General features: G+C 36.3%; 1 protein-coding gene across 1 annotated transcript; it reads right to left on the bottom strand.

Moving 5' to 3' along the window:
• Positions 1–3837: 3837 nt before the first annotated feature.
• On the bottom strand, positions 3838–5013 carry LOC102911660 (olfactory receptor 4K3-like). The gene has a single exon (XM_006994503.3). It carries the CDS (start codon positions 5008–5010, stop codon positions 4072–4074), a length of 939 nt encoding a protein of 312 aa, XP_006994565.2. The 5' UTR covers positions 5011–5013; the 3' UTR covers positions 3838–4071.
• Positions 5014–17183: the final 12170 nt, after the last annotated feature.

Raw genomic sequence — 17183 nt, 5'->3', positions numbered from 1 at the left:
TGTATATCATGTTTTTAAGTATGGCATGCTATTAGGCATTTTAAAGTTTAAAACTGTCTAGATGGTGAGCCATAAAAACCAAGGGCTTTCTTAGTAGCTTTTGTTTGTTTCTATATGATCCCTCTGATAGGAGAAAATGTTGTTTTAGTCTAGTCAGAACCTTCTCCTATTATATAGCCAAATATATGATGGGATGCTTTCTGGGAAAATCTCTATGTGCCCCAAGAAGGAAAAATACTGTAAGTCCAACATTCCATTACTGAACGTTCTCTTTGTTTGGTTCTCTAGGGAAAAGCAACCATTGCTAACTCCCCAATTCTTTGGGGAGTGGATTTCTTTCATGTGTGTTCAAAATTTCAGTCACAAGGTTTACAAATATGTATTTTTGTTTCTTTTTATTTTCTTGCAGCAAAAATAGTTCTTTCTACTTCACATTCAATAGAGACCTGATATCCAAAAATACATAAAGAATTCAATACACTAGACATCAACAAACCAAATAATCCAATGGGATCCAGATCTAAACAGAGAATTCTCAATAGAGGAATCTCAAATGGTTGAGAAACACTTAAAGAAATGTTCATCAACCTTAGCCATCAGGAAAATGTGAATCAAAACTACTTTGTGATTCTATCTTATGGCAAAGATCAGTAACATATAATGGTTCATGCTGGCTAAGCTGTGGAGCAAAAGAACTGTCCTCCATTGAGGGTGGGAATGCAAACTCTATAGCTATTTTGGAAATCAATGTGGTGATACCTCAGAAAGCTGGGAATTGATCTATTTCAAGACCCACCTTACCACTCTTGGGCATATACATAAAAGTTGCTTCATCCTACCACAAAGATTCTTGATAAATTATTTTCACAGTGGCTTTTATTCATAATATTCAGAAACTGGAAACAACCTAGATGTCCTTCAACTGAAGAATGAATAAAGAAAATGTGGAACATTTACACAATGGAGTATTAAAATGATATTATGAAATTTGCAGGAAAATAGATGGAACTAGAAAAAAAAATCATCCTGAGCAAGGCAACGCAGATCCAGCAAGAAACATGATATGTACTCATTTATAAGTGGATATTAGCTGTTAAATAAATTATAATCACAATTCATTCCACAGACGCAGAAAGGCTAAGGAATAAGGAATGCTCTTAGAGGGGGTGGGGAGCATGGATCTCCCTGGGAAGGTTTTGCGGGTGGACTGGGAATGAGTGGGGATGGGAACAGGAGGGATCAGGTGGAGGAGAGATTGACAGGGAGAAAGAGTATGGAGAGAGATGACTGGAACAGTTGGGCAATTAGGGAGTTATGTGGAAACCTAGTGGAGTGGAAACTTCCGGGAACTTATGAGGGTGACTCCAGCAAGGACTCTTGGTAATGGAATCCTGAATTGGCCATCTTCTATAACCAGGCTAGGCTCCCAGTGGTAGGACTGGGACATCAACCCAGTCACAAAACCTTTGAACCACAACCTGTTCTTGTAATGTGTGGTGGGGCAATGGTGGCTCAGAGCTTGTGGGAGTGGCCAGCCAATGGCTGGTCTAACTTGAGGCCCAAATCAAGATCCTGCTTGGATGGTGGACAGCCAGGAACTGTAAGCTGGATGGCCCAGAGACTTGGGGTAGAACCAAACATGACTGACAAGAAACAAACAAACAAAACAAAAAAAGAAAAAGAAAAAAAGTCAATCAAACGATACCTAATGATATTATGCTATATTTATAGATTGGTGCCTTGCCCAGTTGTTATCACAAAGGCTTTCTTCAGGAGCTGATGGTAGCAGATGCAGAGACCCACAGCCAAACATTGGACATAGCTTGGGAAACCCTGTAGAAGATGGTGAGGAAGTGGGGAATGATTTTAGGAGCCAGAGGTATCAAGGACACCAGAAACCACAGAATCCACTAAGCAGAACTCATAGGAGCTCACAGACACTGAAGGGGCAGTCACAGAGCCCAGGTCCTCTAAAAGTGGGAGTGATGGTGACTCTGACTTTTTTGCCTACTTATGGGACTCTTTTTTTCCTACTGGGTTGCCTCATCCAGCTTTGATATGAAAGTTTTTTCCTAGTTTTATTACATCTTATTATGCCATATTTGATTGATATCCTTGGGAGACACACTATTTTCCAAAGGGAAACAAAGGGGCAGTGGATCTGGGGATCTGAGGGGAGGTCGCAGGGAGATGGGGAGGAGTGGCAGATAGGAGGCTGCAGTTGGGATGTATTGTACAAGAGAAGAATAAATAAAAGTGTAAAAAGGTGGTTTGTTTTCTAGGGTCATTGGAAACTTCTTTCCTTCTGGCTAGCTATCATAGTGCCTGCCAGAAGTTATTGAGGTTACTGGGAAAGAAACGGCATTATTGGTCTGACCCAGCAGTAGACTTTACATGATACAACACTGATTTGCCAAGCAAGTTGAACCACTGGTATAAGAATGGTTAGGCTATCATGGGATAACCAACTCTTCTATTTGGATTTAAGGTGTGCTCCACATTAAGGAATACAGGATACAGTAATATTCTGAGGATGTTCTCTGCATGCCAGATGGGGAAAAGTATCTAAAATGTACAAGAAATATAAATTATTAAGTTCTTATACTTATCAGTAACAATAGATAATATAAGTATAACTGAGGCTGTCAAATATGTATCTTATTGTTACTTAGTGTTACCTGTATGCCAAATGTGCTTATTACTATAATTCAGAATGCATAGCACAATTGTTCACAAATCACACCATTTTGTAAAAATAGAATATGAATCATGACATGAAATCATTAAAAATAATCTGAACTTAAGAGAGGTGTTCTGGCATTTCATTTAGCATAATCTACTCTTTGTGTAAAAGTTATTATTTTAGCATATTGTGCAATGACATTTAACAAATAAATGTCATTGGGAAAATTATTTTCTGCATCCTTCAACTATAGAAAAATTCAATCTTTGTTAACAAAATAATTTAATATATATTTCTAAGTTTTCTTTAAATATTAAAATATTCAAGATAATAATAAATGTGTTTGTGGTAATAACATATCTTACATTATAAACTTGAACAGACATCTAACAATCATAAATATATTTTATTTATTCTACCACTTGTATTTTTCCTATATTAAGGGAATAAAAGCTATATATAATGTTATTTTTTGCTTTATTTCTATTATTGCTCCTGTCACTGTATTTTAACCCTTATCTTGAGAAATAAAAGTTATATTGTACCCTATTACGATGCACATTATTAGGATGCATATTATTATGCAAATGATAATTTTAGGAATATTTCAAATGTCAAAGATCATATTCAAATTTTATTCACAAATAAATGTTGGTATTGGATGAAACAATTGACATGATTTCTGTTTTGTATAATTGTTGACATATATAATTATATAATTAATTATCAGAAGTATTTAAATATGAAGAATTAGCAAGGATGCTCATGGCCACTGTCTCAGATTATAGTTCATGATTTTATTGAAATAATAAACAATAACTTAGAGGATAAATTTTAATTCTTGAAACTCAGATAAGTAAAGAAAAACAGCTCTAGATTTGTTTATAAAACTATTTCATTGTCATTAAGGTAATAAAAACTAAACTAAATAAAAGTCCACTGCTATTTGTGGGTAGTTTATAACTTTTGTTATAAGGTTAAAAATAATAATGTTTTCTTTTTCCAAAGGAGTGAATAAAAGGTTTGTAGGTGTGTTGAAAAACAGAATATATATTTAATATTGTTAGAGCAACATTAAAGTGAATTTTACAAAACAAATGCTACTTATAAGCGTGACAAATATATTTATGTTCTTTTTTTAATATTATTGAAGATATAAGAATCAATTGAATAATTTTGTCATGAGGAAGGACTATTTTAAAAAATAATCTGAAATCATTTACAATGTTCGATATGATTAAAATGTTAACTCTCCAAATTATATTAAGCTTATTACATATCAGACTACCTTAACTAATTGTGCATACAAACTAAATACCCAAATTATCAGTTTGTAGTAATTTCAGTGAATTGTCAGTTTGAAATATTTACAGTGAATTTTCTTGGCATTAAGTATTTCCCTTGTGATTTGTGAAATGGCTTTTTAATTTCTTCATAGCATTTTTCATTTCTTTATTCCTCAGTGTATAAATGGCTGGATTCAGGAGAGGTGCAATAAGAGTATAAAATACAGCAAGAAATTTGTCCAGCCAAGTGATATTGAGTGGCCACACATAGATGAAGATGCAGGGCACAAAAAAGATCATCACCACTGTGATGTGGGCAGTGCATGTAGACAAGGCCTTAGATGCACCAGCTTTAGAGCTCTGGCGAACAGTGATAAGGATATATGTGTAGGAAATGAGCAAGAGAATGAAGCAGGTTACAACCACAACCCCACAGTCAGCATTCATGTAAATATCCAAATCATGGGAATCTGTGCAGGATAACTTGATTATCAGTGGTATGTCACAGAAGAAACTATCAATTTCCAAGGGACCACAGAGAGGCAGCTGCACAACTGCCAAAAGCTGACTCATGGCATGCACAAAGGCAATGGCCCAGGAAGTCAACACCAACCCAGTGCATCTTTTCAGGTTCATAATGGTGAAGTAGTGGAGTGGTTTGCAGATGGCCACATAGCGGTCATAAGCCATTACCACCAACAGCATCATCTCTACTGCACCAACACAATGGTCGAAGAAGACCTGGGACATGCAGCCTGCAAAGGAAATGATCTTTGGTTCACTGAGAAAGTCTGCAATCATCTTAGGAGTGGTGGCTGAGGAAAGCCACATATCAACAAAGGACAGGTTGGCCAAAAAGAAGTACATGGGGGAATGGAGATTACGGTCCGTGACAATTAAGAACATGACAGTACTATTTCCAGATAGAGCGAGCACATAAATAATCAAAAACATCACAAATAGTAAGCGCTGAAGATTATGTGAGTGGGAAAGTCCCAAAAGCACGAATTCTGGTACCATGGACTGATTCCATCTATCCATTTTACTCAGGGGGTCTTTAGAAATAACCTGCAGAGAAAGAAAGATCAATTACAGGGTTGTGGAAAATGACTTAACTATTGAATCTGACCTTCATATTGGAAGCTAACCTCCACACTTGAAATAGAAAAAATGTAATTTAAAGACAAGTCTTTGCCAACTTTGAGAAACATTGCTGCCCAAGTGTAAGCTAATGAGTAAGTTTGACTCCCCACAAAGAGAAGCACGGGGTGTGACGGTTATACTCACGCTTTATCAGGAAATTCATCTACAGGAGAGCAGTGAGGAAGTAGGACAGCAATTTGAAAGCCTAAAAAAGTACGTGTTGGTTTGACCTGGATGGTGTTTTCTGCCCATTAGTCTAATAAAAAAAAAGGTCTGAATGTATCACCAGCAATAATAACACTTCATAAATGAGGTTTAAACTTTGGACCTGATAGAAATTCCACTGAATTTCAGAACAAATGTTCTGATGAGATCTTAATATATTTTTACAGCATGGATAATGAATCCACTGATAACCGATAAAGTCATTTCTGTGACTGAACTAAAAATGTTGCTGGAGGTAAGCTGTACAGAATACCACATAAAAATACATAGCTTGAGACTGATATTTAAAAACAAGAATCACAATATTTTGTCAACAAAAATTTATCATAGAAATTATTAGCAGCTATCATTGAGAATACATGTAATATTATGTTGTATGAGTGGACTTTTTGGAGCCCAGTGCCTATGGTGGACACCTTGTACAGCCTTGGTGCAGAGAGGAGAGGCTTGGACCTGCCTCAATTGAATGTACCAGGCTCTGCTGACTCCCCATGGGAGGCCTTGCTTTGGAGGAGGTAGGAATGGGGGATATGTTGGGGGGGAAGGTTGGGGGCAGGAGGAGGGAGGAGAGGGAGATCTTTAGTTGGTATGTAAAATGAATAGAAAATTTCTTTAAAAAATGAATAGAAAAAAAAGAATGCAAAGGGAAAAACCTGTAAGAATAAGGTAATATATATTCAAGTAAAAAAAAGAAAATACATGTAATAGTGATAACCAAAGAAGGCAAATTATAGTCAAGCCTCAACTCTGACAGTTAGATTTAATTCAGTTTTAGCAGCTAAAAACCTGACCTTGAAATTTATTAGCTAATCTGGAAAATTTTTAGATTTTTCAAATATTATTATTTCCTGACATGGACAATCTTTCATCTATCATCTGCTTTCTCATTTTGTCATTTACCTATTGATCATTCGTATTGTTTGAAAGGAGAAAATAAATACATAAACATGTAAGCAAAGGGTGTCTTTTATTGTCAACCTTGGATGAATGTGATGTACTTTCAGTGAACAGCAGTTATTCACTTCAAAGCACAGGTGGAGTGATTATATTCATCTGTAACAGAAAATATTCAAGCTGAGTGGTGGGAGTTGATTGCCCATTTTCTTCTACCTTCAGTAATACTCTTGGTGGTTTTCAATTTTTAGGTCTTATTCTTTTATTCTTTGAAGTCACTATGGTGAGGGAATATAGGAGGTGAACAAAAGTTCTCACATTATCATCAGAGTTATATTTACATTCCCATTTTTTTTTTATTTGGACTCAGGGTGGAGTTAGGATGAAAACAAAGAGGACATCAGGTAACACATTCATTTGCTATAGAAACATGATAATTGATAACAGTCTTGTACGCTACAAATAAATATATGTACCTTCTAGAGATTACTCGATTTTCCAAGGAAAATAATGTTGATATTACACCAAATAGGTCCATGTTCTATGAAAGTTTTGATAATCTGAATTCTATCTCTAAATTAGTTTCTTGTCATCCTGAAAATTTCCAGCATAGGTTTTCAAAAACCAGTTCTGTATCCATGTAATTTACATGGATAATAGAAATTTAAAATTTCATTGTTTGCAAACCTCATGATGTCATTGTTTTTCTCTGCTGAGTAGTACTCCATTGCATATATGGGGTTTGCAGGCGAATGAATGGAACTAGAAATAATCATCCTGAGTGAGGTAACCCAGACTCAGAAATCCAAACATGGTATGTATTCACTCATAAGTGGATAAGTAGATGTAAAGCAAAGGGTAACCAGACTGCAACTCACAACTCCAGGGAGGCTACCTAGTAAAGAGGACCCTAAGAAATACACAGGGATTGTCCAACAACAGAAATGGATGAGATATACATTAGCAAACTGGATGTGTGTGTGTGGGGGTAATGGAAGGCAAGGGTCAGGGGAAAGTGAGCTTAGGGGAGTGGGAGGTCCCAGCTGGATCAAGGACAGAGTGGGAGAACAAGAAAAGAGATACCATGATAAATGAAGACACCATGGGAATAGGAAGAAGCAAAGTGCTAGAGAGGTCCCCAGAAATCCACAAAGATACCTCCACTATAGACTACCGGCAATGGTCGAGAGAAAGCCTGAGCTGACCTACTCTGGTAATCGGATAGCTGAACACCCTGTCATGATAGAACTCTCATCCAGTGACTGATGGAAGCAGATGCAGAGATCCGCAGCCAAGCCCCAGGTGGAGCTCCAGGAGTCCAATCCATGAGAGAGAGGAGGGATTATATGAGCAAGAGAATTTGAGACCATGACTGGAAAAAGCACAGGGACAAATAGCCAAACTAGTGGAAACACATGAACTATGAACCAATAGCTGAGGAACTGGATCAGGCCCCCTGGATAAGTGAGACAGTTGATTATCTTGAACTGTTTGGGAGGCCCCCCAGGCAGTGGGACTGGGATCTGTCCTTAGTGCATGAGCTGGCTTTTTGGAACCTGGGGGGGATGGACCTGCCTCAGCTGAATCTACCAGGCTGAGCTGAGTCCCCAGGGGAGACCTTGCCTTGGAGGAGGTGGGAATAGGGGGTGGGCTGGGGGGCAAGGCAGGGGAGGGTGTGAGGGGGGAGGACAGGAGAATCCGTGGCTAATATGTAAAATTAAATTAATTATAAAATAAAATTAAAAAAATTTCATTAAGATAAATTTGCTGCACAATGACCATACACATTCTTAGTAAGCAACTAATGGCTAATAAAACATAACAGTTTTAAAATTAAGTTAAATACTGGAAGAATGGTCATATTAGTCTATTAACATTCACCAGTGTTTAAGACAATTATTAGACTAAGCATAGATTTTAAATAAATTCAGGTCTGATTGATTTCTCATTAGCAGTTGATATTATGTATGGCTTTGTCCTAAATGTATTTGTTTACATTTCTTTAAAATAAAATACTTAATTTAATACTATGTTGTGAAGGTGTAAAAGAAAAGACAGTATCTGGTGTCAAATAATCCACAGGAGTTGTCTTTTCTGTATACTTTCATTTATATTCATCTTAAAGCAATATTGTTTGTACTGTTTTAGACTTTTAGACAAGAATTTTGTTGTTCAAATGAACACCATGTTTAAGATGAGTGTATATGTGTGTATGTGTCTGTGTTGTGTGTATGTGTGAAAGAATATATACAATCACCTTTAAAATACTTGATGCTTACTTTTCCTTCAAGTTGACACACATCTTTTCAGTAACTATGTAGATGTGAAGAACATATTAGGTATGCTGACTATTTTCAGGAAACCTAATAACCATTTCATGCCTCCTTTTCTTTTGCTCAGGGGTGCTATAAGTATTTTAGAGGGCTTAGATTCAATAGAATCTTCTGTTACTTGATCTGTAATTCTTGTCTTTAAATTGGTGGCAATTCTCACAGAAAACGCCAATTTTGACTTTTAGATGGTTAAAGATTAAAAATTAATAAAAGAAACACCAAATTATATTTTATGAGCATTTAAGCCAAGAATTCTTTTCTCTAATAATTTTCCATGTAGATTTTTTTTATCAAAGTTACATACTCTGTAATAGTGTCAATATTTATACTCTTGTAAACATTTGTGGATATAGTCAGAATTATGCACTTTAGTAGATACCATATGGTAGGTCCTCATGACGCAGAGTGGTATTGTAGATGATCTTAATGTCTTGTTTGTTGGTAGACTGCTTTAATTTGATTTTTTGAGATGAATACGAGTTATGCCCAATCTCCCTTGACTTGCTACTACATTTATTATTTCTAAGCTGAAATTATCTTGTCTACCGTGCACTCTATGATTAAACAATACTACATTTGGTTAAGACAGAGAATTATTGTGCAATGTTAGCTTGTTGATGCTCATACTGATCATTAGAGAAGAAATGATGATCTTCTAATGCAGACACTAATGCACTGAGGGTGTACCTTTTGGTGGTGTGTGCCCTGATATTTATCTACAGAAGTTGCTGTTGGATTAGGAAAGGTAGAGAAAACACAATAATTATCTGCTGAAATGACAGAAGACAAAGAAACATTGCTCAAGTACCTACATAATGGGAATTGATAGAGGAGATACATAGAAATATTTCAAGAATTATCTTAGGGAAGAATTTAAGATAGATGAGATGATTTACCAAACTCATGTTTTTCTCCAAGATCACATTTTCTTCCACCTGATGTGTGCTTGTGAAGATATCTATGTCATCCAGAGATGGTCTCTTGGAAGAATTTCCTCTCAGCCTGACCTATATTCTCTGCCTGAAGTTGTCCCATGGGTCAATTGACTTGTTCTGTGTTCTGAACAAGAGGATAACTTGGCTATAATTATCTTGGACACATCTTAGGGATTTCTCTGTTAAGAACAATACCAAGAGCCAGGTGGTGGCACACACCTTCAATCCCAGCACTCAGGAGGCAGAGGCATGCTGATTTTATGAGTTTGAGGCTAGCCTGGTCTACAGAGTGAGTTCCAGGACAGATACACATAGAAATCCTGTCCCCCAAAAAAGAACAACACCAAGTGTTACATTTGTGTGTTATTAGGGAGACATTCTTAGTAATCACCCCAGAACTGACAACATTAGTCCATTTCTCAAAGTTATTAGCTTGATCAATAAGGACCAAGGTGAATATATTTTCTTATAGTTATAAGAGGTTATGTGTTGAACAGTGTGAGACATGACTAAAATTAAAGCCTTATTGTGGATTCAGTTCCCTAATGCATGGTGAGGCTATGTCAAATTGGCAGGCAATCTTGGTTACTTTGTTGCATATTTCAGTTTTATCTGGAACTCTCTGTGATGGTGGCAGGTATTAATTGGGTGTCAAATTATTAAAACACCATTGGGTTTTTAAATTTTAAAGTTTTTATTCATATATGTACATGTGACTCATGATGTGTATATAATATATATGGATGTATATGTGTGTGTGTGTGTGTGCATGTGTGTGTGCGTGTGCGTGTGCGTGTGCGTGTGTGTGTGTGTGTGTGTATGTGTGTGTGTAAAAACTTTGTGGAGTTGATGTTTTCCTTCTACTTCACCAAGTGTTTTGGGACTGAACTCCAGCTTCCAGAATTGTGTAGAAAACCTTCTTATCCTATGAGCCATTACCCACTACCCATTACCCTTCCCATTATGTTTAAAGAAAAAAGGACATAGATATATAATTCAAATATACTTGTTTTGCTCTTATATTTAAAGTACCTCTACAGTAATACAATAAAGGAACAAGTGAAATTTGAATGTATAATTTAAGAAGAGTTGATACATGTCATCAACCATGAAGAAATCATGACATGTAAGTTTTAAATCTCTGAAGAAAGAAATTGGAAATGACACTAGAAAATGGAATGACATCCCATGTTCATTGGTTGATAGAGTTAAATATTATGAAAATGACTATTACCAAAAGCTATTTAGGATTCAATTCAACCCCAGTCAAAATTCCCATCTTATTTGTCACATGAATAGAAGGAAAAACTATCCTAAAATTTGTTGGGAACCACAAAATTCCCTGGATAGCCCAAGCAATTTTGAACAAAACCAACAGTGCTGGAGAGTTCACCATTATAGATCTCAAGATATATCAGAGCTTAGTTGCAATCAAAATAGCAGTTACTGTCACATAAGCAAGCAGGAGATCAATGGAACAATATAATTACTTGTCACTAGAGTCACCCAATATTTGACAATGATGTCAAAAACACACGTTGGAGAAAAACAGCATTTTTAACAAATCATCCTAGGAAAACTGGACATCTACATGTCGACGACTGAAATTAGATTTTTATCTATCACTTTGCACAACGAAGAACTCCAAATTGATAAAACCTAAATATGAAACACGATTCCTGGTAGAAAAAAAAAACCAAAGTCAGTATAGTATGTGATAAATGTGTAGGAATGGACTTTCTGAATAGGACTCAACTTGCCCAGGAATCAAGGCTTAAAATTGGCAAGTAAGACCTCATAAAAAAAAGAGCTTCTACACAGATAAAGTAATAATTATCTCAGAGAAGAAGTCCAGAGAATGATAAAGAATCTTTGCTAGCTATACGTCTGACAGAGGATTAATATCTAGAATGTGCAAAGAACTCTGAAAAAAGAGAGAAGTAGGCTCTAATTGGGATTGGGGGAGGGAGGTCAGCAGAGGAGAGGGATGATAGGAAGAGAGTTAAATAGCATTAAGGATATTTGAAAAGGATATTTTCCTTAAGGAAACATTGTTTTATATTTATTAAAACTTACATGTGATATATGTGTTCATATCCTAAATGAAGTTTTGTGACTTGGGATGACAATACTCCCCATAAGAATGACAGATCATAAAAAAAAAAAAAACAAAAAAACCTCAGAACCAGGCATGAGATACCTCTTTACAAATTAAATTGTTGGTCAGGAATATCTAAGAGACTCCCAAAACCTGTAGGCTATTTCTATTACCTCCCAGAGGTTGAATGTAAGCCTTCATTGCTGAAGCCACTGTGTATCTCAGATATAGGACTCAAAAGTTTTGAGCTAGATCTGACCTGAAAATCTCCTGCCTAAGGACTGTCCTTCATAGTAACAGAAATTTCTATGCAAGCTTCCAAAGGGAGGGAGCAATCGAGATTGCTACTTAGATGTGATGCCTATGACCAGCCTTGCAAGTTAGTCCTAAAGGAGAAATGGTGGCATTCATATCTTGGTGGTGACCAACAGCTCTCTAATTGAACTTAAGATCTCCTCAATGGAAAAATAAAAATTCCTGGTAATGGCAACATAGCCAACTACCTGGAACTAGTGAAGCCATGACTATTAGTAGATAACCGAGTACCAGCACTTTACAAAACAAAGCAATTCTAACTGCATTTTAAGTACTTATCCTTATACCCACATCAAAGAAACTACTCTTTAAACTAGATAATGATTATCACATAAAACCATAATTGTTTAAAATACAGAGAGCAAGTGCTTATGGAGTACCCAGAAATATAAAATACACTGTCAACTTAATTTCTGTACCCAAGGCCAGGGAACTTGATAGAAGTAGAAGGTGGAAAAATTGTAAGAGGAAGATGATTAAGAAGTCTGTTGTGGCCAGGTGGTGGTGGTGCACACCTTTAATCCCAGCACTCGGGAGGCAGAGCCAGGCGGATCTCTGTGAGTTTGAGGCCAGCCTGGGCTACCAAGTGAGATCCAGGAAAGGCGCAAAGCTACACAAAGAAACCCTGTCTCAAAAAATCAAAAAAAAAGAAGTCTGTTGTGAGATTTTGTCTTACAGAATAGGGAAGAAAGATACACCCAATGGCTGCTGAAACAAGACCTGAAATCTCAAGGGTCCCACCTCTAGACAAACATTGATATACACTTAAATCATGCATACAGAATTAGAATTAACCTTTTCCAGGGATGAATGCCCCAATTAGTCATACACTACCAAGAGATCAGCCCTAAAATCATGTACATACAAGCAACACTAAATGGACTCAGCCTGTTGTATTTATGTTTTATGTGTACAGATATAGCAGTAATAGCCAAAGAAAAAGAAGCCATGATTTTGAAAGGGAGTAAGAGTGGGTAGATATGGGAATAGTTGGAGAATGAGGACACTGAAGGGTTTGGGGGAAGGAACAGCAATGGAGAAAATTATGTAATTGTATTATTTTTTTGAGACAGGGTTTCTCTGTGTAGCTTTGGTGCCTTCCCTGGAACTCACTCTGTAGCCCAGGCTGGCCTCGAACTCACAGAGATCCACCCACCTCTGCCTCCCAAGTGCTGGGATTAAAGGCATGCACCACTACTGCCCAGCATAATTGTATTTTAATTAAAATAAAAATTAAGAAAAATTCAAAACAAACAATCCTTTTAAAAATGAAATTTGATTATGAACAGAGTTCTTAAAGGAAAAACTAAAATCACTAAGAAATATGTTAAAATATATTTATAGTTCTTTTAAATCTGGGAAATACAAATCAAAATAGTTTTATAATCCTTCCCCAGTCAGAATGGACAAGATCAACAATATAAATGACAACAAATAATGTATGTGGGCAAGGGGGAAATCTCATTTACTATTAGTGGTGTTGCAAACTGGTTCAGCTAATCTGGAAATCAGTGGTGCATTCTTTAAAAAGTAAAATTAAATCTACCGATTGATCAACTTTACTATTCCTTGGCATATTATAAAGGACTCAACATCCTATTTCAGAGATACTTAATCAGCAATCTTCATTGCTGCTGTGTTCATAATAGGTAGGAAAAAGACAACTCAAATGTCCTTCAACTGAAGAATTGATAATGAAAACATGGTATATTTGGATTATGGAATACTATTCAGGTATGAAGAAAATGAAATAAGATTTTCAGATAGGTGGATGGAATTTGGAAAGATCATATTGTGAAAGGTAACACAGATCAAGGAAGACAAAAACCAGTTATCCTCTCTCATTTGAAGTTCTAACCCCAAATCTTCAAATTTGAGTAAATAATCTGGAGTAAAAGCAAAAACCAACAAAATAAAAAGGGACCATGGAGAGGAACAATAGAGAGGGGATAAGTTATTTGATGGGGAAATGAAAAAGTGGAGGACTTTATTTGGGGAGGAGAGAGGTTGATCAAAATGGAAGGAGAGGAAGAGAGGATATTTGAAAAGCCATAAGTATTCATATTATTATTTTTACCTAAAATTACATGGAAAACATATAAGTCTATATGTATACATATACATATATAGTTTAAATGAAGTTGATCAGCTTCATTAACTTCAGAGGGGAACCTCTTACTGCCACTTTACTAAACACTGGTTTAGGAAATTCTAAACGCATTCTAAATACTTATCTTATACCCACATAAAATTTTAGCTCTCACCCTTCATCAAATAAACATCTCTTCATAAGAGATAGAGACCATTACAGAAAATCAACTGGTCAAAATGCAGAGAATTGTTGATAACAATTGATCAGCCCCAATTGATACATCTACAACACACCTTCTCCATCTAGTGCTCAGGGAACATTGCAGAAGTCATTGTAAGATTATAATAGAAAGGTTCAGGATATGTGTGATGAGATTGTGTCTCCAAGAAATGACAGAGAAGCTTCACTCATGATACTTCAACAATATGACTGCTTAAACAAGACCTGAACAATCACTACACCAACATAATTCTGACATGGAAAGAAGAAACTTCAGAGCTCTAGCCCTATGCAAAGAATTTCAGAAATGCTGAGAGTAGAATTAGTCTTCTCCTGGGAGGAGACCTCTAATTGGCTATCAAATACCAAGTGGTCAGTACATTTTTGGCTTCTTTGTAAAAAACCAGGTGTTCATAGGTGTATGGATAAATGTCAGGGTCTTTACTTTGATTCCATTGGTTCACGTGTCAGTTTTTATGTCAGTACCAAGTTGTTTTTATTACTATGGCTCTATGGTAGATCTTGAGGTCAGGGATTGTGATGCCTCCCAAGGTTGCTTTATTGTACAGGTTTCTTTTAGCTATCCTGGATTTTTTTTCTATATGAAGTTGAGTATTGTTCTTTCCAAGTCTGTGAAGAATTGTGTTGGGATTTTGATAGGGTTTGCATTGAATCTGTAGATTGCTTTTGATAAGATCACCATTTTTAACTATGTTAATCCTACCTATCCATGAGCATGGAAGAGCTTTCCATTTTCTGATATCTTCTTCAATTTCCTTCTTCAGAGATTTAAAGTTCTTATCATACAGGTCTTTCACTTGCCTAGTTAGTGTTATCTTAAGGTATTTTGTATTATTTTGGTTATTGTAAAGGATATTTCTCTGATTTCTTTCTCAGCCCACTTATCATTCTTACATAGGAAGGCTCCTGAATTTTTTGAGTTAATCTTGTATCCTGCTATATTACTGAAGGAGTTTATCAGCTGTAGAATTCCCTGATAGAATTTTAGGGTCACTTATGTATACTCTCATATTATCTGCAAATAGTGAAAATTTGACTTCTTCCTTCCAATTTCTATATTTTTGATCTCCTTTTGTTGCCTTATTGCTTTAGCTAGAACAAGTACTATATTGAATAAATATGGGGAGAGTGAACAGCCTTGTCTTGTTCCTGATTTTAGTGGAATTGCTTCAAGTTTCTCTTCATTTAATTTGATGTTGACTGTCTGTTTGCTGTAAATTGCCTTTATTATGTTTGGGTATGTTTCTTGTATTCCTGATCTCTCTAGAACCTTTATCATGAAGGGGTGTTGGATTTTGTCAAAGGCTTTTTCAGCATCCAATGAGATGATCATGTGTTTTTTTTTTCTTTCAGTTTGTTTATAAGGTGTATTACTTTGACAGATTTTTGTATGTTGAACCATCCTTGCATCCCTGGGATGAAGCCTACTTGGTCATGATGGATAATTATTTTGAAGTGTTCTTGGATTCGGTTTGCCAATTTTTTATTGATTATTTTTGCATCAATGTTCATGAGGGAGATTGGTCTGTATTTCTCTTTCTTTGTTGCATCTTTGTGTGGTTTGGGTATCAGGGTAACTGCAGCCTCATAAAGAGAGTTTGGTAACGTTCCTTCTGTTTCTATTATGTGGAACAATTTGAAGAGTGTAGGAATTAGGAATCTTCTTTGAAAATCTGGTAGAATTCTGCACTGCAACCATCTAGTCCTGGACTTTTGTTGTTGTTGGGAGACTTTTAATGACCATTTCTATTTCCTTAGGGGTTCTTGGTCTATTTAAATAGTTTATCTGGTCTTGATTTAACTTTGGCATATGATACTATCCAGAAAATCATCCAGTTCTTTCAGATTTTCCAATTTTGTGGAGTACAGGTTTTTGAAATATGACCTGATGATTCTCTGGATTTCTTATTGTCTGTTGTTATGTCTCCCCTTTCATTTCTGATTTTGTGAATTTGGATTTCCTCTCTCTGCCTGTTGGTTAGTCTGGATAAGGGCTTGTCTATCTTGTTGATTTTCTCAAAGAACCAACTCTTTGTTTCATCGATTCTTTGCATTGTTTTCTTTGTTTCCATTTTATTGATTTCAGCCCTCAGTTTATTTCCTGGTGTCTATTCCTCCTGTGTGAGGTTGTTTCTTTTTGTTCTAGAGCTTTCAAGTGTGCTGTTAAGTCACTAGTGGGAGATTTCTCCAACTTCTTTATGTGGGCAGTTAGTGCTATGAATTTTCCTCTTAGCACTACTTTCATAGTGTCTCATAAGTTTGGGTATGTTGTACTTTCATTTTCATTGAATTCTAGGAAATCTTTAATTTCTTTCTTTCTTTCTTCTTTGACCCATTGGGGATTCAGTTGATCAGTGTTCAGTTTCTATGAGATTGTTGGCTTTCTGTAATTTTTGTTGTTGCTGAAATCTAACTTTAAGCCATGGTGGTCTGATAAAATATAGGAGGTTATTAATGGTGAAATTATTAAGGCCACTCCACGTAGTTAAAAGGAAGATTTATTTAGTGGGTGACTTACAAATGAAGGAATAGGTAGATTGCGGGGGGTCTGAGGAAGGTGTATTGCAGTCCAGCGGTATTCTCTGGAGCTCTGCTCAGTCAACCTCCACCGTCTAGGGTCCAGGAACAGAGAGAGCACTCGCCCATCCAGGTCTTGGGTCTCCAGATGCTTCCCTTGGCCCCGCCTCGTAGGTGTGACAGTTGCCAGAGTCTCAATGGGGGTTAGAACTTCCAGATCCAAGCTGGAATGGCTACCCACTACATGTCCCCCTTTTTTTCTAAATAAGAAGGTTCTAAACTAGTACAAGACTATATACAAAGGAATGGTTATCAAATATTGTCCAGGGATAATGATCTAGATAAGATGGAACTACAACCAATGCAAACAATATCAAGCAAGAAACACATACTAAAATCCAGAGAAGTATAGAGCATAAGTA

Source organism: Peromyscus maniculatus, chromosome 4, assembly GCF_049852395.1.
Source record: "Peromyscus maniculatus bairdii isolate BWxNUB_F1_BW_parent chromosome 4, HU_Pman_BW_mat_3.1, whole genome shotgun sequence".
Lineage (NCBI taxonomy): Eukaryota > Metazoa > Chordata > Mammalia > Rodentia > Cricetidae > Peromyscus > Peromyscus maniculatus.
Note: the sequence above shows the minus strand (reverse complement) of the source record. Positions and strands in the feature narration are given on the sequence as shown.

Bases quoted from the DNA above. Each gene is read 5' to 3' on its own strand.
- LOC102911660 (XM_006994503.3), bottom strand. From the start codon at position 5,010: ATGGATAGATGGAATCAGTCCATGGTACCAGAATTCGTGCTTTTGGGA.